General features: G+C 39.8%; 2 protein-coding genes across 9 annotated transcripts in view; one reads left to right on the top strand and one right to left on the bottom strand.

The window, feature by feature from the left end:
• The window catches only part of INO80D (INO80 complex subunit D), a 93079-nt gene that overhangs the window by 23321 nt on the left and 42820 nt on the right, over positions 1–26938 (top strand). For all 8 annotated transcript variants that reach the window (XM_063647810.1, XM_063647808.1, XM_054478845.2 and 5 more), the window contains 2 exons: positions 3964–4709; positions 13598–13706. In XM_063647810.1, coding sequence (XP_063503880.1) covers positions 3964–4709; positions 13598–13706 — 855 coding nt within the window. The remainder of the gene's footprint in view (positions 1–3963; positions 4710–13597; positions 13707–26938) is intronic.
• LOC129031969 (large ribosomal subunit protein eL27-like) lies at positions 19313–19726 on the bottom strand. Its single transcript, XM_054478851.1, has one exon. It carries the CDS (start codon positions 19724–19726, stop codon positions 19313–19315), a length of 414 nt encoding a protein of 137 aa, XP_054334826.1.

Here is a 26938-nt window from a genome sequence, read left to right as displayed (position 1 = left end):
ACAAAACCCCATCTCTACAAAAAATACAAAAATTAGCCAGGTGTGGTGGTACACGCCTGGAGTCCCAGCTACTTGGGAGGCTGAGACGGGAGGATTGATTTAGCCCGGGAGGCCAAGGCTGCAGTGAGCAGTAATTGTGCCACCGTACTCCAGCTTGGGCAACTTAACAAGATCTCATATCCAAAAAAAAAAGGCAAGCATTCAAGTGAGAGTCCTTATAAATCTCTTCAAAATATTCTCTGAAGCATCTGTATTCACCTTTGTCTTTGAAATAGTTTGCTCTTTTGAGAACAAGGTAAGGGAAAGGACTTTCATGTTTCTATCTCAAGAGAAGCTGTGCTTAATAAGTACTAAGTTGCCGGGTGCAGTGGCTCACGCCTGTAATCCCAGCACTTTGGGAGGCCGAGGCGGGTGGATTACCTGAGGTTGGGAGTTCGAGACCACCCTGACCAACATGGTGAAACCCCATCTCTACTAAAAATACAAAATTAGCCGGGTGTGGTGGCACGTGCCTGTAATCCCAGCTGCTTGGGAGCCTGAGGCAGGAGAATTGCTTGAACCCAGGAGGCGGAGGTTGCGGTGAGCAGAGATCACGCCATTGCACTCCAGCCTGGGCAAGAAGAGTGAAACTCCGTCTCAAAGAAAAAAAAGTACTAAGTTGTTTTTTTTTTTTTTTTTTTTTTGATGGAGTCTTGCTCAACTGTTGCCCAGGCTGAAGTGCAGTGGCGCGATCTCGGCTCACTGCAACCTCTGCCTCCTGGATTCAAGCAATTCTCCTGCACCAGCCGCCGCAGTAGCTGGGATTACAGGTGCACACTACCACGCCTGGCTAATTTTTGTATTTTTAGTAGAGATGGGGTTTCACCATGTTGGCCAGGCTGGTCTCGAACTCCTGACCTGAAGTGATCCTCCTACCTCCGCCTCCCAAAGTGCTGGGATTACAGGCGTGTGCCACTGCGCCCAGCCATAAGTACTAAGTTATAAATTTGTCTTTCTTTTCTTTTTTTTCTTTGAGATGGGGTCTCATTCTGCTGCCCAGGCTGGAGTGCAGTGGCATGATTGTAGCTCACTACAGCCTCGAACTTTGGGCCTCAAATGATCCTCTTGCCTCAGTCTCCCGAGTAGCTAGGACTACAGGCACAAGCCACGTGTCCAGCCGAGTTTTGAAAACTTTTTATGGAGATGGAGCCTTACTAGATTGCCCATGCTTGTTTCAAACTCCTGGCTTCAAGCAATCCCCCTGCCTTGGCCTCCTAAAGTGTTGGGCTTATAGACATGAGCCACCACGCCAGGCCAAATTTATTCTTTATTAAAATTTTTTCTTGTTCTTGGGAAACTTTTTGGTTAGTGCAATTATCCGAGATGCCTCTTTCTTTGCTGGCCATTTGTGAATCTGTTCTGTTTAAGATATATATGGGACCTAGCTCAAACCTGCTAGGGAAGCACACAGACACACACACACACAGTGTAGATTCTCTTTGCTGGCTAGAAACCTTTTTCTCTTTTTCAGTGACTGCACATGACAAAGAAAGCTTTTTCTTAAGAGGCCTACGTTAAAGAGTGCCTGTGATAGATTTATTTCTAAGACGAAGCAACAAAACACACACACACATATTCTGTGTGTGCATGAGATTTTCTGATTATTTGGTGAATCTGTATTTAGCAATTACTAGAAAAACATTTTTATGTTGAAGCCCAGTGAATTTGAGGATTGACATTTTTTACCTCAGTGGTCTTTTCTCAAACTATGTTTTTTGGAGCTATCACCTACCTATATGCTACAATAAAAATAGGTTGTCTTTTCTTTTTTTTTTTTTTGCTTTTTGAGGCTGAGTCTCACTGTTGCACAGGCTGGAATGCAGTGGCACAGTCTCGGCTCACTGCAGCCTCTACCTCATGGGTTCAAGGGATTTTGCTGCCTCAGCTTCCCAAGTAGCTGGAATTACAGGTGCACACCACCACACCTGGCTAATTTTTGTATTTTTAGTAGAGGCGGGGTTTTGCCACGTTGGCCAGGCTGGTCTCAAACTACTGACCTCAAGTGATCCACCCACCTTGGCCTCCCAAAGTGCTGGGATTACAGGCATGAGCCACCTTGCCCGGCTGGTTCTGTTTTCTTTGATTTTTTTTTTTTTTTTTTTAAACTGAGACAGGGTCTTGCTATGTTGCTCAGGCCGGTCTTGAGCTCCTGGCCTCAAGGGATCCTCCTGCCTCAGCCTCCCAAAGTGCTGGGATTACAGACATGAGCCACTGCGTTTGGCCCTGGGTTTCATTTTCAAATAACTTTGGGAAACACTGCCAGATGGGTACATTTTCCTCTTGGAACTTCATAATGCACGTTACACAAAGTGCTTTGAGTAGTTGCACATCAGTAACAAAAAACAACAAAATAATTCCTTAATTTTGTTTAAGCCAGCATTTTCCAAATTTATTTAAGCATGGAGTACTGTTTTTTGTTGTTGTTGTTTGTTTGTTTTTTGAGACGAGTCTTGCTCTGTCTCTTAGGCTGGAATGCAGTGGTACAATCTCAGCTCACTGCAACCTCTGCCCCCGGGTTCAAGCGATACTTGTACCTCAGCCTCCTGAGTAGCTGGGATTATAGGCATCTACCATCACATCTGGCTGATTTTTGTATTTTTAGTAGAGATGGGGTTTCACCATGTTGGCCAAGGTGGTCTCGACCTCCTGGCCTCAGGTGATCCACCTGTCTTGGCTTCCCAAAGTGCTGGGATTACAGGCGTGAGCCACTGCGCCCAGCCCTTTTATAGGTTTTTAAAATAGCATGAAGATTGTGAAGACCACAATAAATACCTAACTTTTCAATGCCCACACAGACGAAAATTCACAAGCATCAAGACCATCCAGGAAAACATGACATCAACAAATGAAATACATAAGGCACCAAGGACCAATTCTGGAAAAACAGAGATATGTGATCTTTCAGACAGAGAATTCAAAATAGCAGTTTTGAATTTAATTTTGCTCATTTTTTTTTTTTTTTAAAACTTTCCACAGGAAAAGTCCATGTCAAGATGGCATCACTGGTGAATTCTATCAAGCAATTTCAAAATTATTATTTTTTATTATTTTATTTTAAAGTTATTGAGGTACAGGTGGTATTTGGTTACATGAGCAAGTTCTTTAGTGGTGATTTGTGAGATCCTGATGCACCCATCACCCAAGCAGTATACTTGCTTATTGTTGAAGACTAATGAGAGTCTTCATGAGCTTTGATTTTAGTTGGTCTTAGCTCTGACTCTTTCCAGCTGGAAACAGTCTCAGGCAAGTTAATCAATTTCTGTAAAGCTTAGTTTCCTCATCTGCATTAAGGAATTATTTTAGCACCTACTGCAGGTAGGTACTACAGGAGATAATTCATGTACTTACATTTGGCTATTGAAAAAGGCATTTCACCTATAACCCCATGAACCATCTTTTACTTTCTTATTTCATTCTCTCTGTCTTTCTCTGTCTCTCTCTGTATATGTGTGTCTAAAGCACAGTAGACACTTGACATTCTTGAGGGTTTTATGTCATAAGAGCTTTGTGAATCTCCAAATACTTTAATGGCATTAGAAAATATATATATTTTTTCTCTGTAAGAGAATTTTAAGTGATCTTTTAGACTCTTGATGAGTTACTTTGTATGCTATGAATAGAGAATAACAAAGCCATGTGAAAAGCAGTAGCTGAGCAGTTATCCAGGGCCACTCAGTAACTGAATGACTTGCTTCTGTCTGGCCACCCCTGTGCATGTACAGTTCACATATTTGCCTCATCAAAATTACACTGACTTTGAGGATTGCTTGAAAGTAGTAGAGGTTTGCATGTTAAGTCGCTGGCTGCCAAGAGTCATTATAGTGATGCAATTTTTAACATATTAGGATTCTCATGTAGTTTTATGTTCTACTTTTAAAAAATACATATCACGACTGTTTTCCCATGTATGTGTGTATTTTAAAGGTACTGCAACAGCCACTTGCAGGTACTTGGCTTTATCCCGAAAAAAGAGAGGAAGAAAAAGAATGATCCTATAGATGAGGTGAAGGTCAGGCACCAGATGGATACCATGGCCTTTAGCCTGACAGTGCCCACGTTGGCCTTGAAGATGCCCAACGGACTGGATGGAATGTCCCTCTCTCCACCTGGGGCAAGGGTCCCTCTCCACTACCTGGAAACTGAATTGGAAGACCCATTTGCTTTCAATGAGGAAGATGACGACCTAAAGAAAGGGGCAACTGTGAGAAAGAAGTTGCAGAGCAAGTTGGCCCAGAATCGGCAGCGCCAGAGAGAGACAGAGATTTTAAAAGTTCGACAAGAGCACTTTAGTCCCCCTCCTGCACCTTCACAGCAGCAGCCTCCGCAGCAGCACTCCCACCTGTCACCTTTATCCACTTCTTTAAAACCTCCAGCGCCACCGCAGGGTTCAGTCTGCAAGTCACCTCAACCTCAGAACACCAGCCTACCAATGCAGGGAGTGGCACCCACCACACACACTATAGCACAAGCACGGCAGTTGTCTCACAAGAGGCCTCTGCCCCTCCTGCCATCCAGTAGGGCTCCCACTGTGGACCCACCCAGGACTGACCGGATCCTCATGAAAGCCACAGCCTTCTCTCCACACTTCTCATGTATAAGCCGACTGCAGAGACTGGTGAAACTGTGCACCCAGAAACATCAGTTGGACACTGATCTGTTTCCCCATTTAGGTGAGTTATCTATTTTATCGTATCATAGACACATAATATGACAAAATGTGTTCTGTTGTGTGGAGCTTCCCTTTCATAATTACCCCATATGTGATGGGGGTGGAATCACAATGAGACAGAGTGGTGCAGTGGAAGATTCTGTATTTAGGTAGACCACCTTAAAATAAACACAGTCGTCCCTCTACATGTGTGGTGGATTGGTTCCAGGTCTTCCCTCAGGCACTAAAATTTGAGGATACTCAAGATCCTGATATAAAACAGCATAGTATTTGCACATAACCTATGTACATTCTCCTATATTCTTAAATCATCTCTAGATTACTTATAATACCTGATATAATGTAAATGCTATGAAAACAGTTGTTATACTGTATTGTTTAGGGAATAATGACAAGAAAAAAGTCTGTATGTATTCAGTACAAATGGTATCTTTTTTCTCAAATATTTCTGATCAGCGATTGGCTAAATCCACAGATGTGAATCCCATGGATACAGAGGGCCAACACTGGAGGGCGTAACACTTGCTGAATAGGATACAGAAATAGGAGTTGGGAATTTAGAATTCCATACACAGCTTTTATTTGTAGTGATAGCAGCATTAAAAGGCAGTTGTGTTTGGTTGTATGCTTTTATGAGTTTAACACCTGTGCATCTAGTGAAGTTCTTGGTGTGTCTTATTCTAGGAATGATCATAGCATTGTTGATATCTGCTGACAGTTTTAAAACATTTTTTCCTGTTTAAAAAATTCTCAAAGCAATACCTGTTAATGATTTAAGAGTGAGAAAATACAGGGAAAACTTGTAATTTAATGTAGTCACATGTCTATTTTTCTTTTGTTGCTTCTGAATTTCCTGTTTTGCTTAAGAAAACTTCCTCGATTCCAAGTTTATACAGATATTCTATGTTTTCTATTAATAATTTGATTGGTTTTGATCATATAAACCTTTAATTCAGTTGAAATTTATTCTCGAATGCAATATGAGCTATGATTTTCACTTCAGGAAAAATAATTTGCATAATATGACAGCAATAGAAATATGAGCAAAGATAGAACATGAAGAGATATGAATAGTCAATAAACAAATGAATACCTCAATCCTCTCAGCAGGCAGGAAATACAAATTAAAGCAACAGTGAATTACCAGATTGTCAAAAATGATATCCATTGTTGGGCAGGGTCAGGATATGGTATCTCATACATTGCTGGTGAGTAATTTAGCAATATCTACTAATTTAAAATATATGTATAGGCTGGGCTTAGTGGCTCATACCTGTAATCTCAGTACTTTGAGAGGCTGATGCAGGAGGATCACTTGAAGCCAGGGGTTTGAGACCAGCCTAGGCAACATAGTGAGATCTTGTCTCTGAAAAAACAAAAATAGGCCGGGTGAGGTAGCTCATGCCTGTAATCCCAGCACTTTGGGAGGCTGAGGTGGGCAGATCACCTGAGGTCAGGAATTGGAGACTAGCCTGGCCAACATGGTGAAACCCTGTCCCTACTAAAAATGCAAAAAATAGCCGGGTGTGGTGACGCACGCCTGAAGTCCCAGCTATTTGAGAGGCTGAGGTGGGAGAATTGCTTGAACCTGGGAGGTGGAGGCTGCAGTGAGCCGAGATTGTGCCACTGCACTCCAGCCTGGGTGACAGAGTGAGACCCCGTCTCAAACAAACAAACAAACGATATATTTGTAGCCAGAGGACTCACTTTTGGGACACTATCCTGTGGATTAAAAAAATCAAAATGTAAGGATATATGTGCAAGGATGTTCACTGAAACTTGTTTGCAGCATTAAAAACCTGCAAAGAAACAATTACCGATAGGAAACCTTGACTAAATTATTGTTCATATATGTTTTATGAAATATTATGTAGCAGGCTGGATGCAGTGGCTCATACCTGTAATCCTAGCACTTTCGGAGGCCGAGGTGGGAGGATCACTTGAGCTCAGGAGTTCAAGACCAATCTGGGAGACACCGTAAGACCTGGTCTCTATTGTATTAAAAAAAAGAAAAGAAAAGAAAGAAATATTATATAACTATTAAAAAGAATGAATGAGGCTGGGTGTGGTGGCTCACACCTGTAATCCCAGCACTTTGAGAGGCTGAGGCTGCTGAATCACCTGAGGTCAGGAGTTCGAGACCAGCCTGGCCAATATGGCAAAACCCTGTCTCTACTAAAAATACAAAAATTAGCTAGGCATGGTGGTGTGCGCCTGTAATCCCAGCTACTTGGGAGGCTGAGGCAGGAGGATTGCTTGAACCTAGGAGGCGGAGGTTGCAGTGAGCGGAGATTGTGCCATTGCACTCCAGCCTGGGCAACAAGAGCGAAACTCCATCTCAAAAAAAAAAAAATCTGTATCTTTTGACTGGGATGTGTCCATGGTATATTAAAAAGTAGAAAAAAAAATCGAGGTAATTATTATCCCATTTTGGTAAAAATAAAGTAAATAAACAGGGGATATCAGTGTATTTATTGATTAAGTATATGGCTGTTTGCCTGATTGGTGTGAGCAAAGGTAAAAGTATAAAAGGATATATACTTCCAGACTGTTAACATCAGCTACACTAGGGAGGATGGAATTGGACAGGGTATATTTTATAGGAGATGGGAGTGGTGGCTTTTCTTATAGCTTTTTATTGTTTCACCTGTTGTTAAACCATCTGTGACTTTTCGTGATTAAAATACAAAAGTTAAAAAATTTATGAACAAAAATAATAAATTAAAACACTCCAAGCCATATTAATACCCATTTGTTAATACCTTGATATATTCTTTCCAATATATAAAATTGGGCTCTTACTATACATGCTGTTTTGTAACTTGGTTTAAAATTTTTCATACTAATGTATCTTCAAGTTGGTAGTTTTTCATATGCAGTGTAATTTGTCATGGCTGAATTCTATCTTCCGTTTAAGTTGTATCCAGTTTATGTCCTTATAAACTGTCGTAGATGTATATAGCCTTGCAGTAAAACAATTATTACCACATCTTTTTTTCATTCAAATAGATTGTTAATTCAGACTAAAAGTGGAATTGCTGATTCCAAGCGTTAGCTTTTTAAAAAAAAAAAAGTTTTGATATGTTGCCAAATTTTTCTTCAGAATTATTTTGTCAGCTTATCTTCTTTAAGCAGTGTGTGAAAATAACAGTTTCTTTAAATCTTTATCAGCCTTGGGTAGTATTATTATTGTTATTATTGCCTTTGCAAATTAGAAAATCTGCTTAAATTTACATATCTTAGATTAGTGCTTCTCAAATATTTGGTTTTAGGATCCTTTACACTTAAAAATTAATAAGGAAACTATAAAGCTCTTGTGTATGGGTTGTATCTATTTATACTGTATTAGAAGCTAAAACTGATAAATTTAAAATATAATTTTTTTTTTTGAGACGGAGTCTTGCTCTGTTGCCCAGGCTAGAGTGCAGTGGCACGATCATGGCTCACTGCTGCCTTGACCTGCTGGGCTCGAGTGATCCTTAGCTGGGCATGATGGAGCGTGCCTGTAATCCCAGGGACTTGGGAGGCTGAGGCAGGAGAATTGCTTGCACTGGGACCTGGGAAGTGGAGGTTGCAATGAGCCGAGATCGCACCACTGTACTCCAGCCTGGGCTACAGAGTGAGACTCCATCTCAAAAAACAAAAAATGATGATGAATGAGAAAAAGCAGTTTGGTCAGGTTGCAATGAAAACAGTTGTGCAAATCCTCTTCCTCAGGACAGCTGTCATACTTTCCTTCCTTTGCAGCAGATTCACATTTACTCGCACAGAATAGTATAAAGACATGTGCGCAGGGGTCGATTTAATAAAAATAAATAATCTTTAATAAAAAAGAATATTCTCAAATAAAACTCCTTTACAACTGCGAGGCATGATGTGAGGAATACAATGATTCCTAGTAAGTCTGATGCCACTGCCTTGATTCATGGTAATTAAGGAGCCTATAGTTTTACCCGTCATTGCTTTTATACCATCAGTGTAAATGTCAACACAGTGAAAAAGGCAAATAATGTCTTAATATTATTTTGTTGAAAATAGTTTTGAGGCCAGGCAAGGTGGCTCATGCCAGTAATCTTAGCACTTTGGGAGGCCAAAACAGGAGGATCACTTGAGCCCAGGAGTTTGGGACCAGCCTGGGAAACATAGTGAGATTCTCTTTTTTAAAATTTAAATTAAAAAAAAAAACTTTTAAAAAAGAAAATAGTGTTGACCTATATACTCCAAGAATATTTCAAGGACTTCTGGGGATCTGTGGACCATACTTTCAGAACTGCTATTTTGGATTAATAATATAGTTGAGTATTTGTTCATATGATTTTCAGACATTTTGTTTATTTTGCCTTTCACTTCTTCCATCCATATATTTATTATCTGTTGATTGGTAAGAGCTTTTTATATGTGTATTATATTTGTTGGAAAGTCTCTCCCTCCTCTCCTTTGTTTTTTGCTTCCAGGTATCTGTTATAGCACAGGCACAGTTGCAAACTTGTAATCTCTGTTACTTGGGAGGCTGAGGTGAAGGATCCCTTAAGTCCAAGAGCTTATGGCTGGCAGTGAGCTATAATCATGCTGCTGCAACAGAGCTGAGACCCCGTCTCTGAAAAAAAAAAAAAAAAAAAGAAATATCCATTGTAGGAATTTAAAAGTTAAAATTTTTATGTATTCTCTTCTTTAAGATTTCTTTCTTTTGAGTCTGGGTTTTGGTTTGCTTGCTTCCTTATTTGGATTCTCTTCATCCCAAGAATATATTATGAACATATTCACCCATATTTTCTGTTAGTCCTTTTATCATTTCATTATTTATATTTTGTCTAGCTGGAACTCATTTAGACATTAGTTTTGAGGCAGAGATCTAACAAATTTTTTTTTTTTTTTTGAGACGGAGTTTCTCTCTGTCACCGAGGCTGTAGTGCAGTGGCGCGATCTCGGCTCACTGCAAGCTCTGCCTCCCGGGTTCATGCCATTCTCCTGCCTCAGTCTCCCAAGAAGCTGGGACTACAGGCACCCGCGACCACGCCCAGCTAATTTTTTGTTTTTAGTAGGGACGGGGTTTCACCGTGTTAGCCAAGATGGTCTCGATCTCCTGACCTCGTGCTTCGCCCGCCTCAGCCTCCCAAAGTGCTGGGATTACAGGCGTGAGCCACCGCGTCTGGCAAGATATAACAATTTTTAAAAATTGCCTCTAATTCCAACACTTACTGGCATCATCTACTAAATTTTTATTTATAATTTCATTTATTTCTGGATGCTGATAATTTTTTAGCTTTTGAAGTGATGAAATATTATGTCATCTTAGGGGCTGATTTTTTAATCTTTCTTTTTTTTTTTTTTTTTTGAGACGGAGTCCTGCCCTGTCACCCAGGCTGCATGCAGTGCAATGGCGAAGTCTCGGCTCACTGCAACCTCTGCCTCCTGGGTTCAAGCGATTCTCCTGCCTCAGCCTCCTGAGTAGCTGGGACTTGTGCCACCACATCCAGCTAATTTTTTGCATTTTTAGTAGAGACGGGGTTTCACTATATTGGCCAGGCTGGTCTTGAACTCCTCATCTTGTGATCTGCCCGCCTCGGCTTCCCAAAGTGCTGGGATTACAGGCATGAGCCACTGTGCCCAGCAATTTTTTAATAATTTTAAACAGAATGAAAACATACAGAAAAGTTTTCAGCCTTTTAAATTTTTTTTTTCTTTTTTTAAGATAGAGTCTTGCTGTGTTGCCCAGGCTGGAGTGCTGTGGTGTGATCTCGGCTCATTGCAACCTCTGCCTCCCAGGTTCAAGTGATTCTCTTGCCTCAGCCTCCCGAGTAGCTAGGATTACAGGTGCACACCACCACACCTGGCTCATTTTTTGTATTTTTAGTAGAGATGGGGTTTCACCACGTTGGCCAGGCTGATCTTCAACTCCTGACCTCAGGTGATCCACCCGCCTCGGCCTCCCAAAGTGCTGGGATTACAGGCGTGAGCCACCATGCCCGGACGCCCTTTTAAATTTTTTAAAATGCAAACATATTAGAGGCCTAAGATTTCAAAGCAAAAGTTACTTTGGGGAAACCAGAAATAATAATGCATATACTCTATAATCTTATGACAAAATGTAGTCTGTATTCATGTCAGCAAAGAGTACTTAAATAAAAACTCAGTCTTATTATTAGCTTTTATAGTCCTGTCTGGGCTAGTTATATCAGCTAGTTACATTAAAACTAGTGATAATGAAGCCAAGATCAAAGGTTTGCTTTATTGGACAGTTAGTTTCACAGCAGGAAAAACACTTCCATCTTAGTTTTTATGACTTAGATCTTGACTTCCTCAGAGAAAGTATAGGTGTCTTAGTAGAAATTATTCTATTGAAACAAATAAAAGATAACTCATGTTCTGTTTTTTCAGTGGTGCCTTAAATGTCATTTTGAAGGACCTTACCTTTCAACACACTGAAGTTGATGCTGTTGTGATCATTTAATTGCTTTTTTACCTTTTCCCCCTACAAATTATTATTTCAGTTGAGAAAGTAACTCATTTTTAAAGGTGACCTGACATTTTAGATAGTCATCTTGGAATTAGATTTGAAGTTTCTTTATGCCAATGGCAATGTGTTATTTAATCTTAAGCATTTATAATTTGCATTTTAATTAACCTTTTCTTAATTTCCCTGTTTGACTCATGTAAACTCATTATGGAAGCAATCCATGAAGTCCTTTTTAATGTAACTGTCTAATGAGGATACTCTTGATTTTTGAGGTTCTCAAGGAGGAAGACATAAATAAAATACTAGTTATCAAGGTGTCTAGTAAGTTTCATAGAGGTATGGATATATTAAATTTACATAGTCCCACATACTGTTACACTTTAGGCTGTGCAACATCAGTCTTTATCAAGACCTCTTCAAGATATAAAACTTCTTTTTTTTTTTAACTTTTAGAGACAGGGCCTTGCTCTGTCACCAGGCTGAAATGCAGTTACATGATCATGGCTCACTGCAGCCTCAACCTCCTGGGCTCAAGGGTCAGTCGATCCTCCTGCCTCAGTCTCCTGAATAGTTGGGACTGCAGGCATGCACCACGCAGTCTGGCTAATTTTTAAGTTTGTTGTAGAGTTGGGGTCTTGGTGTGTTACCCAGGCTGGTCTCTAACTCCTTGCCTGAAGTGATCCTCTTGGCTCAGCGTCCCAAACTGCTGGGGTTACAAGCATGAACCAGTGCACCTGGCCAAGATACAAGACTTTTAAAAGGGTAAAACTTTTATGTCAGGAGCTAAAAATTATTCAGTCATTAAAAATTATAGCATTTGGCTGGGCACAGTGGCTCATGGATGTAATTGCAGCACTTTGGGAGGCTAAGGCAGGTAGATCATTTGAGCTCAGGAGTTCGAGAGCAGCCTGGTCAACATGGCAAAACCTGGTCTCTACAAAAAGTACAAAGATTAGCTGAGCATGGTGGTGCTGTCTGTAGTGCCAGCTACTCTGGAGGCTGAGGTGGGAGGATCACTTGAGCCTGGGAGGTCAAGCCTGTAGTGAGCTGAGATTGCACCACTACACTCCAACCTGGGCAACAGAGCGAGACCCTTTAACAAAATATTAATATATACTGTATTTATCCACTTTTCCTTCTAACCAGTTTTACATAATGAAGCACAAAGTCTGACATTTTTTGTTTAAAATAATTGAAAGAAATCCCAAACCTCATTAGTAGTAGAACATTACCATCCCACCCTTCCATCTTCCCATAGAAGGTAAGAACCAGGGAATGGTTTGGGAGAGGGGGATGGAGTGTTTCTGCCTTTGACACTTTATTATGGGGCCCTTCTTTCTTGAAATGTAGAGTGACTCTATCTGCACTTTTTGATGTTTTTCTTTTTGTTGTTTTCATAAAACCATTCAGAAGCAGGTATTGACCTTTTTCTTGCCTGAACATATATTGAGCTTCTTTTCTCACCCTCTTGTTTGTATTTTATGTTTTTCTGACATTATTTTAGTGTATTAAGTTTTGATACTTAAATTCTGGCCAGACGTGATGGCTCACGCCTGTAATTCCCAGCACTTTGGGAGGCCGAGGCAGGTGGATCACTTAAGGTCAGGAGATCGAGACCAGCCTGGCCAACATGGCGAAACCCCATCTCTACTAAAAATACAAAAATTACAGCTCACCTGTAATACCAGCTACTTGGGAGGCTGAGGCACGAGAATCACTTGAACCTGGAAGGCAGAGGTTGCAGTGAGCCGAGATCATGCTACACTGTGCTCCAGCCTAGGTGACAGAGCAAGACCTTGTCTCAAAAAAAAAAGAAAAAAGAAAAGAAATTCTAGCTTTTTGTGACTTGAACTCTCTCTTTACTTGTGTTGTTCCTACCCCATTAGCGAAGTGTCTGACAGAAGTTCATCTGTGGAATATAGCTTAGCCTTTTTGTTGTAATGTCATTTTAAAAACCTGATTGTCTGGCCAGGTGCGGTGGCTCATGCCTGTAATCCCAACACTTTGGGAGGCCGAGGTGGGTGGATCACGAGGTCAGGCGTTCAAGAGCAGCCTGGCCAATATGGTGAAACCCTGTCTCTACTAAAAATACAAAAATTAGCTGGGTGTGGTGGCTGGTGCCTGTAGTCCTGGCTACTCGGGAGGCTGAGACAGGAGAATCGCTGAACCCAGGAGGCAGAGGTTGCAGTGAGCCAAGATCATGCCACTGCACTCCAGCCTGGGTGACAGAGTGAGACTCCGTCAAACAAAAACAAAAACAAACCGATTATCTTTGTAAGAATAGAAATGCGATTCATCAGGAGGCATTTATTCACACCATGATAGTATTTGCGTTAGGTATGTTGGGTTATGTTATTTTGTGTAGCTTTTTAATTTAAATTTTGAATAAAAGTAGATTTTTTCTAATTTGCAATATCTCCTGTCTATCCCAGGTTTGGACTGGTCTGAAGAGAGCGGAGAGGAACCAGAGGACTCAGAGCAGGCCTCGCCCTACCAGGTTGCATGGTCCATCCGGGAAACCCTCAGATATCAAAGACATGCGTAAGTCTTCTGTTCTGTTTTTATTCTTTTTTTTTGAGATGGAGTCTTGCTCTGTCACCCAGGCTGGAGTGCAGTGGAATGATCTTAGCTTACTGCCACCATGCCTGACTAATTTTTTTTGTATTTTTAGTACAGACGGGGTTTTACCATGTTGGCCAGGCTGGTTTCGAACTCCTGATCTCAAGTGATCTCTCTGCCTAGGCCTCCCAAAGTGCTAGGATTACAGGCATGAGCTGCCACGCCCAGCCCTATTTTCCTTCTTGAATGACCACTGTAGCAGATTGATATTTCCTGCTATATATGCTGATACTTTTATGTTATTAGATCTAGTTTTATTGTAAAATAAAGGTAAAAAAAAGACTTCACTCCAAGAAATTGGTGGTAAAATAGATTCCACTTGGGAGAAAATGTACTATATTGTTTGAGCAAAGCTACTCTTAAATTTTCTTGGTAAATTTGCTTCTGTACCTTTCCCATTCATTATTAAAGGAATTAATTATAATAGAACCTAGAATTGAAAAGAACCTTAGAGATTAATTGATCCAATTTCCTCATTTTACAGAAGAGGAAAGCAAGGCCCACATAGGTTGAGGAACTTGCACGTGGTCCCTTGAGGGGCTACGTGGAGTCCCACTATCTTGCCTCTCTGTATCTCCCTTGGCTGTACATCTCCACAGTAGTAGAAATAGTGCTTTTTTACTTCACCTCTATCTTCTGCAACATTGATCCATTCTTTATTTCTACTGTGCTACAATTTCTGTTTTTTTTTTTTAGGATAGATCTCCTGAGGGGTTGTTTTCTTTGTACCTTCCTGATTGGAAAGCTGTTGGGGTATACTGACAGCTCTCTTCAGTTATTTTCCCCAAGTTATGTCTTCGGAAAAGAAGTGTTTGTCTAAGATCTGTAGAAGTTGAATGCACATTCTCTTCAATGATAGTAAGAAAATGAATTTTTTTTAGGAGACTCCTTTTAGCATTCTACAGATTCACTTGGTGCAGTTTGACAATACCAAGATAGATCCTTGTCTGTGGGGCCAAAAGATGACTCACTTACTCAGCTAACTATTTATTTAAAATGTGGTTTGAATAGATATTCAGCAATGTAGAGGGAGATCAGCTATCTGTGATGGTTTTTGAATTTTTAGGATTAAAAATGTGATTTGTTAGTACACCTAGAGGTGATTAGGCTTAGGGAACTGATTCACTAGAGACTAATCTGTACATTAAAATGCCAGCTTATAATGAGAAATATAATCATCAAGTAGTACAAATGGTCACTGAATAAAACTACACAGGAAGCAAATTATCATCAGAAGCTTATTTGGACATGGAATTAGAGCAAGTAGGGTTAGTTGGATTTTATTAGTGGTCACTGTCTTAAATTATAATATCATGATGTATCTATTCCACTCTTGGGATTTATCTCCCACCTAGTTGTTCTTCACTTACCCCCTAGATAGTATTGGAGAATGTTACACCTTTTTTTCTTACACTGAAGTTCCATTTTATATGTCATTCAAGACTGTTTCCTTACCTTAACATTAGCAGGTTCTGTCAGATACAGCACAATAGAGTCAATTGAGCTTAAGCTTTTTAGTTATAGATACCATCAGTCATACTTCCTAATGGTAATTTGTATCAGCTTAATTTGACTTGTGATATTTTGGGTTAATTTTACAAATCCAGCCAAAACCTGGTACATGGGAAATTATTAATAAATGGTAGTTATCATTCTTAATTTAATTCTTAAGGTAACCTTGACATCAGTATAGGGAGTATATGCTATTGATTAGGAACAATGTATATTCTATTCTGCCTTCTATTCTTGCAGGGTTATCAAAATACTTCTTTTGTTGTTTCAGATTTGTGGCCATCCTCATTTTTCTTTATCTCTGTAGCATGTTACTTTCTTGGCCACTTTCATAACTTGCTTCCTCTTTGATTACTACGATACTCTGCTCTCCTGGTTCTTTTCCTTTACTCTGTTTTCCTCCCTTTTTTTTTTTTTTTTTTAGCAGATATTTATCCTTACTTCTTGCCCAGCTGTTGTTGTTTTCATCTTTTCCCCTTCATTCTTTTCCTTCACTCAGTCATTCATTTTTCATTCATTTGTTCATTTACTTATCAGCACTTTCTTGTTGGGCTCTTATTATGCTCAGTCATGGAGCACTCTGTATTTTTAATGTTGGGCAAACATGTTGGTTTGCCCACCTGTCTATTCCTGTAACTCCACGTTTGTATCTGCCACTCTGCCCTCTAAGAGGAATCTCTGTCCTGTATTTTAATTAATTAATTAATTCTTTGAGACGAGAGTCTTGCTCTGTTGCCCACGGTAGAGTGCAGTGGCATGATCACAGCTCACTGCAGTCTTGAACTCCCAGGCTCAAACAACCCTCCCACCACAGCCTCCCGAGTAGCTGGAACTACAGGTGTGCACCACCACATTTGGCTAATTTTTAAGTTTTTTGTAGAGATAGAGTCCTGTTATGTTACCCAGGCTGGTCTCGAACTCCTGGTCTCAAGGGACCCTCCTGCCTTAGCCTCCCAAAGTGTCAGGATTATAGGCATGAGCCACCATGCCTGACCTGTCCTGTATTTTAAACTTCCATCTTTATTCCAGTTTCTTGTTGCAGCTACCTGTCATTTGTTGTACCTTGCTGTGTTCAAGTGTAGTAGAAAATGGAGAGCTGTAGAAAATTGGCCCTACCTCGGCCAGGCACAGTGGCTCACGCCTGTAATCCCAGCACTTTGGGAGGCTGAGGTGAGCGGATCACGAGGTCAGGAGATCAAGACCATCCTGGCTAACACGGTGAAACCCTGTCTCTACTAAAAATACAAAAAATTAGCCGGGCCTGGTGGTGGGCGCCTGTAGTTCCAGCTACTCGGGAGGCTGAGGCAGGAGAATGGCGTGAACCCGGGAGGCGGAGCTTGCAGTGAGCCGAGATCGCTCCACTGCACTCCAGCCTGGGTGACAGAGCGAGACTCCATCTCAAAAAAAAAAAAAAAGAAAAGAAATGAAAATTGGCCCTACCTGGCTGAGTGTGGTAGTTCACACCTGTAATCTCAGCACTTTGGGAGGCCAAAGCGGGCAGATCATGAGGTCAAGAGTTTGAGACCAGCCTTACCAACATGGTGAAACCCCATCTCTACTAAAAACACAAAAATTAGTCGGGTGTGGTGGTGCACACCTGTAATTCCAGCTACTCAGGAGGCTGAGGCAGAAGAATTGCTTGAACGTGGGAGGCAGAGGTCGCAGTGAGCCGAGATTGTGCCACTGCACTCTAGCCTGGGCGACAGAGCAAGAGTCCGTCTCAAAAAAAGAAAAGAAAAGAAAAGAAAATTGGCCCTACCTAGGCTGTTCATTATATCTTCAAGAGCATGTTGCCATCCCAGATGCCTCAATAAGTTCATTGAGTTTTTGAAAGAAAACTGACAGTTGTCTGGCCACCAAGTTTGTGCCTAAAGAATCTTTTTGTGAATTTTTTGCTAATGCAGGATTGTGCCATAAGGAATTTGTTTGTTTGTTTTGAGTCAGGGTCTTACCCTATCAACCAGGCAGGAGTGCAGTGGTGAGATCATAATTCACTGCAGCCTTGACTTCCTGGGCTCAAGTGATCCTCCTGCCTCAGCCTCCTGAGTAGCTGGGACAACAGGTGCAGGCCACCATTTTAAATTTTTGTAGAGATAGGCTCAAACTCCTTGCTTCAAGGAGTCCTCCTGTGTTGACCTTCCCAAGTATTGGAATTACAGGCTTGAGCTGCTGTACCCAGCCCTAAAGACTTTTTTTTTTTGAGACGAAGTCTCGCTCTGTTGTCCACGCTGGAGTGCAATGGCACGATTTTGGCTCACTGCAACCTCCGCCCCCTGAGTTCAAGTGATTCTCCAGCCTCAGCCTCCCGAGTAGCTGGGATTACAGGCACCAGCCACCACACCTGGCTAATTTTTCTATTTTTAGTAGAGATGGGGTTTCACCATGTTGGCCAGGCTGGTCTCAAACTCCTGACCTCAGGTGATCCACCTGCCTTGGCCTCCCAAAGTGCTAGGATTACAGGCGTGAGCCACCTTTTAATATTACTTTTGGTTTCTTTGATTCTCTTTATTGTTTTTAATTTCATTGCTTTGTGTTCTAATTCCTATTGTTTCCTTCTGCTTGTTTTGAATGTAATTTGCTTGTCTTTTTGTAGTTTTTAAGGTGACAGCTTAAGTCAGTTGACTGAGATCTTCATTGTTTTCTAATATTGACTCTTCATGTTATACACTTCCCTCTAAACACTGGTTGTAGCTTTGTCCCACAAACTTTAATACATTTTCATTTTTATTCAGTTAAAAATACTTTTTTTTGAGACAAGGTTTCACTCTGTCATCCAGGCTGGAGTGCAGTGGCTCAACTGCAGCCTTGACCTCCTGGCTTAAGAGATCCACCCATGTCAGCTTCCTGAGTGACTGAGATCATAGGCGTGTGCTACCACACCTGGCTAATTTTAATTTTTTTATTTTCTTGTAAAGATGGGGTCCCAAACTCCTGGGCTCAAGTGATCCTCCCGCCTTGGCCTCCCAAAGTGCTAGGATTACAGACATGAGCCACCGTGCCCAGCCCCAAAATACTTTGTAATATCTCTTTTGATTTCTTGTTTGATCTATGGGCTATTTAGAAATGATACTTAGTTTTTTAGTATTTTGGGGTTTCCCAGATACTGATTTCTAGTTTAATTCTGTGATCACAAGCCACATTTGAATATAGTATTCTATAAATGTAAATTAGGTCAAGTTGGTTAATAGTGTTGTTCATGTCTTCTGCATCTATGGTGATGTTTGTCAACTTGTTATATCAATTACTGAGAAAAGGATCTTGAAATCTCTCTTTGTAAATTTGATTATTTCTCCTTTTGTATCTGTCATTGTTTATTTCCCACACTTTGTATTTCTGTTATTAGATGCATAATTGTTTAAGATTGTTTTGATGAAGTGTCCTTTTATTATTATAAAATGGTCCTCTATATCCCAGTAACAGTGTTTGCTTTGAGATCTTTCCTTATGTGGCATTAACATAGCCACTCCATCTTTCTTTTGATTAGTGAAAGCTTGGTATCTTTTTCAGTCCTTTTGCTTCTAACCTGTTTGCATCTTTATATGTAAAGTGAGTTTCTTATTGGCAATGTATTACTGGGTCTTGCTTTTCTATCTCTTCTGACAATCTCTGCTTTTTATTTGGAGTATTTAGACAATTTAATATGATTATTGATATTATTGGGTTTAAATTTACTGTCTTTTGTATTTGTCTCACCTATTCTTTGTTCTTTTCCCCTGTTTTATTATGGTTGTATTTTATCTCTTTTTATAGCTTATTAGCTGTACTCATATGCTTTGTTTTTGTAGTAGCTGTTGTAGGGTTTATATTATACATCTTTAATACCACAGTCTACCTTCAAGTGTTAAACCACTTCATGCGTAAGAACCTATAACAGTGTCCTTTCATTCCTACTCATTTCATTTATCTACTCTGACAGTGTCTGCTTTTTATTTGGAGTGTTTAGACCATTTGAATTTAATGTTATTATTTATATTACCGCATTTATTTATTTAATTTTTAAGATGGAAACAAAACATCTAAAACTGTAGCTTCTGGAAGAACTGCTTGTTCTTGCCCGTTTTGTGTCTCTCTTTGAGCTTGACCTTGGCCTCCCATTGGGCTTTGTGTTTAAGAGCAGGATCTCTGAAGACATCCTTGTGGATGACAGTTTTGTGTAAGGGGATATCCGCAGAGTACGCTGTAGTCGTAAGATGATTGTAGTTATAAACCTTCACAAAAGACTCAATCTTTGACCTCCTGGTAATCTTCTTTTTGCCCATGGCAGCTGTCACTTTGCGGGGATAGCGATCAATTCCAACCATGAGAGCTTGGATGTAGGGGCAGTCTGAGGTGCCATCAGTAATATTCTTTATGATGACAGCTTTGTGTTCAGCCAGAATAGTGCTGGCCAGTACCAGCACCACTTTCCCAGGTTTCATGCACTTGCCCATTTTGACAGCAACCACTGAGGGCTACAACAAAAAGGAAGGAAGGCTATTATTGCATTTACGTCTAACATGTTAGTTATTCTTTAAATGTTTTATTATAATTCACTAGTGAAGCCATCTGGTCTTGGGCTTTTTTTTTTTTTTTTTTGAGACAGAGTCTCACTGTGTCACCCAGGCTGGAGTGCAGTGGTTAGATTTAGGCTCACTAAACCTCCTGAGTTCAAGCAATTCTCCTGCCTCAGCTTCCTGAGTAGCTGGGATTACAGGCATGCACCACCACGCCCAGCTAATTTTTGTATTTTTAGTAGAAATGGGGTTTTACCATGTTGGCCAGGCTGGTCTTGAACTCCTGACCTCTAGTAATCTGCCTACCTTGGCCTCCCAAAGTGCTGGGATTACAGGTGTGAGTCACCGCGCTTGGCCCTGGGCTTTTTTTTGTGGGAAGTTTTGTGATTACTCTTTGTTGTATGTTTATTCATGTTTTTTCTTGAGTTAGATTCAGAAGCTTGTGCCTCTCTAGGAACTTGTCCATTTTTTATCTAAGTTTTTGGCATACAGTTTTTAAAAATAACATTCCATTATAATATTTTTTCTTTCTTTTTTTTTTTTGGAGACAGAGTCTCACTCTGTCGCCCAGGCTGGAGTGTAGTGGTGCAATCTCGGCTCACTGCAACCTCCACCTCCTGGGTTCAAGCGATTCTCCTGCCTTAGCCTCCTGAGTAGCTGGGATTACAGGCATGTGCCCTCAATGCCTGGCTAATTTTTGTATTTTTAGTAGAGATGAAGTTTCACCATGTTGGCTAGGCTGGTTGTGAACTCCTGACCTCAGGTGATCTGCCCACCTCAGCCTGCCAAAGTGCTGGGATTACAGGCATGAGCCACTGCACCCGGCCTCTTTTTTCTTTCTTTAAGCTAGATAATGTATATTCTTTTATTCCTAATTTTGGTAACTTATTACTTTTCTTTTTTTCTTGGTTAGTATAGCTTAAAGGGTTGTCAATTTTATTGACCATTTATGTTTCATTTATATTCACATATAAACTGTACGATATGTGGCCTTTTGTTGTTGGAGAACATACTTTGTATAATTTTAGTCCTTTTAAATTTATTGAGACTTGTTTTATGGTCTGTTGTAGAGAATGTTTTATATTGCACTTGAGGAGAATGTGTATTCTGCTGTTGGGTGGAGTGTTTTTAGATCTAGTTGTTTTATGGTGTTCAGTTTTTCAATTTCTTTGCTGATCTTCAATTTTATGCTGTTATTTAGAGTAGGATATTGCAGTCTCCCAACTATTACTGTTAAATTGTCTAATTCTTTCTTCAATTCTGTCAGTTTTTGCTTCATGTATTATGGGACTCTGTTGTTAGGTACACGTATGTTTATAATTACTGTACTTTTCTTAAGTGTTGATCATTATAAAATACCCCTCTTCATCTCTAGTGGCATTTTTTGTTTTGAAGTCTACTTTGTCTTGATGTTAGCATAGCTACTCCAGCTCTTTTGTAGTTGCTGTTTGCACGTATATCCTTTTCTATATCTTTACTTTCAACCTATTTTTGTGTGAATAGTAGAATATATATTATTTTCAATGGCAACATGGAGTATACTCCAAATGGATATTTAACTTCACAAGAAGTTTAATAGTTTTTGAAGTGTTTGTACAATTTTATATTTGTACCAGCAATGTATAAGAATTCTAATTTCTCTATGTCCTCTCCAACATTTGGTGGCGTCAGTCTTTAGTTTTAGGTATTCTAATGAGGTGTGAAATGGTTTCTTATTGTATTTTACTTTGCATTTTCCTGGTGATGTTGTTTACTTTTCATGTATTTATTGGCCATTCAAAGATCTTTTTTGGGAAATGATTTTTCAAGACTTGTGCCCCCTTTCTAATACATTTTTTTAAATTATTGATTTTTCACAGTTATAATGATATATTTTGGGTACAAGTCTTTTGTACATATATATTTTTGTTGTTTTTTAGAGACAGGGTCTCACTCTGTTGCTCAAGCTGGAGTGCAGCAGTACAGTCATAGCTCACTGCAGACTCAAAGTCATGAGCTCAAGTGATCCTCCTGCCTCAGCCTTCTTTTTTATTTTTTATAGAGACAAGGTTTTGCTATGTTGCCCAGGCTGGTCTCGCACTCCTGGCCTTAAATGATCCTCCTGCTTTGGCCTCTGAAAATGCTGCACATACAGGCATGAGTCACCATTCCTGGCCTACATATATGTTTTGAGAGTGTTTTCTTTTAGTCTGTGACTTGAGTTTTTATTTTGTTAAGGATATCTTTTTTTATTTTTGAAGATTATTATTATTTTTTAAATAATAGAGACAAGGTCTTGCTATGTTGCCCAGGCTGAAACTCCTGGCCCTAAGTGATCCTCTCACCTCAGCCTCCCAAAGTGTTGAGATTATCGGCATGTGCCACCTCACCTGGCCTGTTAATAATATTTTTTTGATGAGTACAAGTTTTTAATATTAAAAAAGTCCAGTTTATCACATTTTTTTCTTTTTATGATTAATACCTTCTGTATACTGCTTTAAAAGTCTTTGACCATTCTAAAGTTGTGGAGGTTTTTCACCTCTGTTGTATTTAGAAACTTCGTAGGTTTAACTTTTCTTTAACATTTATGTATGTGACCCATTTTATATAATTTTTGTGTATGCTGTGGTTGGGGTCAAAGTTTATTTTTTTTGAGATGGAGTTTCACTCTTGTTGCCCAGGCTGGAGTGCAATGGCTCGACCTCGGCTCACCGCAACCTCCACCTCCCGGGTTCAAGTGATTCTCCTGCCTCAGCCTCCTGAGTAGCTGGGATTACAGGCATGAGCCAACACTCCTGGCTAATTTGGTATTTTTAGTAGAGACGAGGTTTCTCCATGTTGGTCAGGCTGGTCTCGAACTCCCAACCTCAGGTGATCCACCCACCTCGGCCTCCCAAAGTGCTGGTATTATAGGTATGAGCCACTGCCCCTGGCCAAAGTTTATTCTTTTATATGGATATCTAGTTGTTGCAAAAGTATTTGTAGAAAATACTTTTATTTCCTATTTATTTGCTTTTGTGACAAAATTAACCATATTCGGTGTGAACCTATTTCTGAAGTCTTTACTGTTCCATTGATTAATTTTTAAACTTTTAGGCCACTTCCAGACTTACTTACTTAGTTAATTGTGGTTATAGAGTACCTCTAGAAATTCAGTGGTTTGAATCCTACAACTTAGTCATTTTTCACAATTATTTTGACTATTCTATGTGTTTTTTATTTCCACACAAATTTTAGAATCAAATTGTCATTTTCCACTAACAATACTATTGTGATTGTGGTTTTTATTATAAGTTGATTTGTGACATTTTAACAATATTAAGTCTTCCAATCCATGAATATGGGATACTGCTCTAGTTTAGGTCTTTTAAAATTGTCTTCATTAGTGTTAAAGTTTTGGTATGAAGGTCTTGCATATATTTTATATAAATGTATCTCAAAATATTTTGCTTTCAATGCTGTTGTAAACTGAATTGTTTTTATGATTTTATTTTTCATTTGCTTGCCACTTATATGTAGAAATAGTTGTTAGGTGGAATTGTCAATATGTATTGCAATTTTGAAAAATTTACTTATTCTAGCTTTTTTGGGTAAATTCTTTATGATTTTTTCTGTAAACAATCATGTCATGGTTAATAAGGACAGTTTTACTTCCTTCCAATCTTTATGCCTTGTATTGCTTTTTCTGGCCTTATGCACTGGCTAAGATCTTCAGTAAATTATTGAATAGAAATAGTGAGGATGGACATAATTGCCTTGATTCCTTTATTTTGGGTAAAATATCCATGGAATTTTGGTTTAAAATAATTTATTTGTTTATTTATTTTATTTTTATTTTTGTTGAGATGGAGTTTCTCTCTGTTGCCCAGCCTGGAGTGCAATGGCATGATCTCGGCTCACCACAACCTCCGCCTCCCGGGTTCAAGAGATTCTCCTGCCTCAGCCTCCTGAGTAGCTGGGATTACAGGCATGTGCCACCATGCCCAGCTAATTTTGTATTTTTAGTAGAGAGGGGCTTTCTACATGTTGGTCAGGCTGGTCTCGAACTCCCGACCTCAGGTGATCCCCCACCTCAGCCTCCCAAAGTGCTGCGATTACAGGCGTGAGCCACCACGCCCAGCAAATAATTTTTCATTTGTAAGAGTTTATTTATTAAATAAAATTCCGGGACCATGCCACTGAGCCCAAAACCAAGAGCCTAAGCTGTAGCAGGAACATCGTTTATACGTTTCTTTTTTGTTTTGTTTTTGAGATGGAGTTTCGCTTTTGTTGCCCAGGCTGGAGTACAATGGCGCAATCTCGGCTCGCCGCAATGTTTGCCTCCCGGGTTCAAGTGATTCTCTTGCCTCAGCCTCCCGAGTAGGTGGGATTACAGTCATGCGCCACCACGCCTGGCTAATTTTGTATTTTTAGTAGAGACGGGGTTTTTCCATGTTGGTCAGGATGGTCTCGAACTCCTGACCTCAGGTGATCTGCCCTCCTTGGCCTCCCAAAGTGCTGGGATTACCAGGGTGAGCTACCGCGCCCAGCCCCTTTGTACCTTTCTTACACAACTTTTATATTCTGTATGTCGTAAGTCCCACCTTCGGGGTCCTTGTAAGTATGAGTCTATCATTTAATGTGTTTTTTCTTTTTGTCACACAAAGTGGCTTGCCTACTCATTTGCATGGTAATCTTTGGTTTTTAGGTTCTGGACTTACCCTGGAAACTCAAATTTAGCTACGTTATCTTGTTGGGATGATACTTTATATCAGCAAGTACTCTGAAATCAGCCTACCTCCTCTCTTTTTTTCTCTGCTTCTAACTTTAGCTTCAGTTTTGAGTTCATTTGTTTGTTTGTTTTCTGAGACAGGGTCTCACTCTGTCACCCAGGCTGGAGTGACCTTCCAGGCTCAAGCCATCCTGCAACCTCAGCCTCCCGAGTAGGTGGGACTACAGGCGCGCACCAGCACGCCTGGCTATATTTTTGCATTTTGTTGTAGAGATGGGTTTCACCATGTTGCCCAGGCCACTCTCGAACTCCTGAGCTTAAGCTATCCTTCCACCTGGGTCTCCCAAAGTGTTAGGATTACAGGTGTGAGCCACTGTGCCTGGCCCAAGTTTTTTCTATTTATTGTTTATTTACTTTTTGATGAGCAGTTAGGGGAAGAGATCTCTACTTCCTATTGGGACCAACAATGCATTCATAAATATATTTTACCTAGTCTATAGTTGCTTTAGAATGGCAAGTTCTCTTAGAGTATCTAAACTACCATATGCTGTTAAGTGTTTCTTTTAAAAGTTTTATCAGGTACCCCTTTTTACCCTCAAGGTCAAAGAACACAATTTATTCATCTTTATACCACAAATATTCTAATACACAGATCAAAATAGAATAAAACAGATGACTAGTAATTTTATTTCCATATTATTTGTACACATTTATGGGGTACATATGCAGTTTTGTTATGCATAGATTGTGTAGTGATCAAGTCAGGGCTTTTAGGGTACCAATCACCTGAATGACATACACTGTGCCTATTAACCAATTTCTCATCATCATCCCCTCTTCCACCCACTCACCCTTCTGAGTCTTCATCGTCTATCACGCCACTCTCTACGTCTATGTGAACATGTTTTTTAGTACCCACTTATGAGTGAGAACATGTGATACTTGTCTTTCTGTGCCTTGCTTGTTTCACTTATAATAAGCCCCCAATTCTATACATGTTGCTGCAAAAGACATGATTTTATTCTTTTTTTTGGCTAAATAGCATTCCATTATGTATACATACAACACATTTTCTTTATCCATTTGTCCATTGATGGACACTTAGGTTGATTCCATTCTTTGTTATTCTGAATAGTTATAAACATATGAGTGCTGTTATAAACATATGAGTGCCGGTATCATTTTGATACATTGACTTATTTTCCTTTAAGTAGATACCTGGTAATGGGATTGCCTGGGTTGAATGGTAGTTCTATAGTTCTATTTTTACTTCTTTGAGAAATCTTTATATTGTTTTCCATAGAGGCTGTACTAATTACATTCCCACCAACAGTGTCTTTTTAATGATAGCCATTCTAACTGGGTTTACTTGTTATCTTTTTGTGAATGACTCCCAAATCTTTTACTCATGTCTAACGATTCTTGTGAGTTTGAACTGCTCGTTGGATATTTCTCATCGCATATTTGGCCAATACCTTAAATTCAGCATTTCTAAAACTAAACTCATTATTTTTCTTAATATGTATGCCTCTTTCTGATTCTCCTGTTTTTATTAGAGGTATTACCATTTTGCTGTTTGGTTGTCTTAATAAAATAAATTAAAATGAATTTCACTTGGAGAAGTTCATGGCATGCCTTGAGATTATGGACAAGCCTGGAATCTTAGAATATCAAGTGTAGAATTTGCTGCTCTGTATTTAGGGTTATTAATAGCATTTTAGTAATAACAATATCTGTATTTATATTGTTACTTCACAGGTATCATTTCTTTTTTTTTTTTTTAACAACCTTGGGAGGTAGGCCAGGTGTATCTCTCATTTCACAGATATGGAAAGAAAGAAGGAAGGAAACAAACACATACTGAGAATGCACTAGGTGCCAGGTTTTGTCACTGCTAAATGAAGGGAAACTGGCCTTTCTCTTCTCAGTTCTCTACTCTTCATCAGCAACCAGGTTTGCAATATTAATGTCATTGATCTTAGAAGTGGGAAGCATCCTGGAGATGTTCTAAATTATGTCCTTGCAAGGGATGGTCTGTGGACCTGTGTCAGTCTGCAAACTGCTTGTTACTGGTCTGTGATAAAATAAGTATGGAAATTATGAATATGCTTTAGAAAATCGTATAATCATGTAACGTGCCTCAGCATCCAAGTGCGTCTTTCCACACTTAACTTGAGAAGCACTGATTTAGTCCTTCCATTCTGCAGTAATAGCATCTTTTTTGTTTTTTCAGTTTTCCATAGGTTATTGGGGTACAGGTAGTATTTGGTTACATGAGTAAGCTCTTGATTTGTGAGATCTTGGTGAACCCATCACCTGATCAGTATTCACTGCACCCTATTTGTAGTCTTTTATCTGTTGCTCCCCTTCCACCCTTCCCCCCAAGTCCCTGAAGTCCAGTGTATCTTGCTTATGTCTTTGGGTCCTCATAGCTTAGCTCCCACATATCAGTGAGAACA

This window comes from Pongo pygmaeus, chromosome 11 (genome assembly GCF_028885625.2).
Source record: "Pongo pygmaeus isolate AG05252 chromosome 11, NHGRI_mPonPyg2-v2.0_pri, whole genome shotgun sequence".
Classification (NCBI taxonomy): Eukaryota; Metazoa; Chordata; class Mammalia; order Primates; family Hominidae; genus Pongo; species Pongo pygmaeus.
The sequence above is the reverse complement of the archived record's forward strand: the minus strand, read 5'-3'. Positions and strand labels throughout refer to the sequence as shown.

Bases quoted from the DNA above. Each gene is read 5' to 3' on its own strand.
- LOC129031969 (XM_054478851.1), bottom strand. From the start codon at position 19,726: ATGGGCAAGTGCATGAAACCTGGGAAAGTGGTGCTGGTACTGGCCAGC.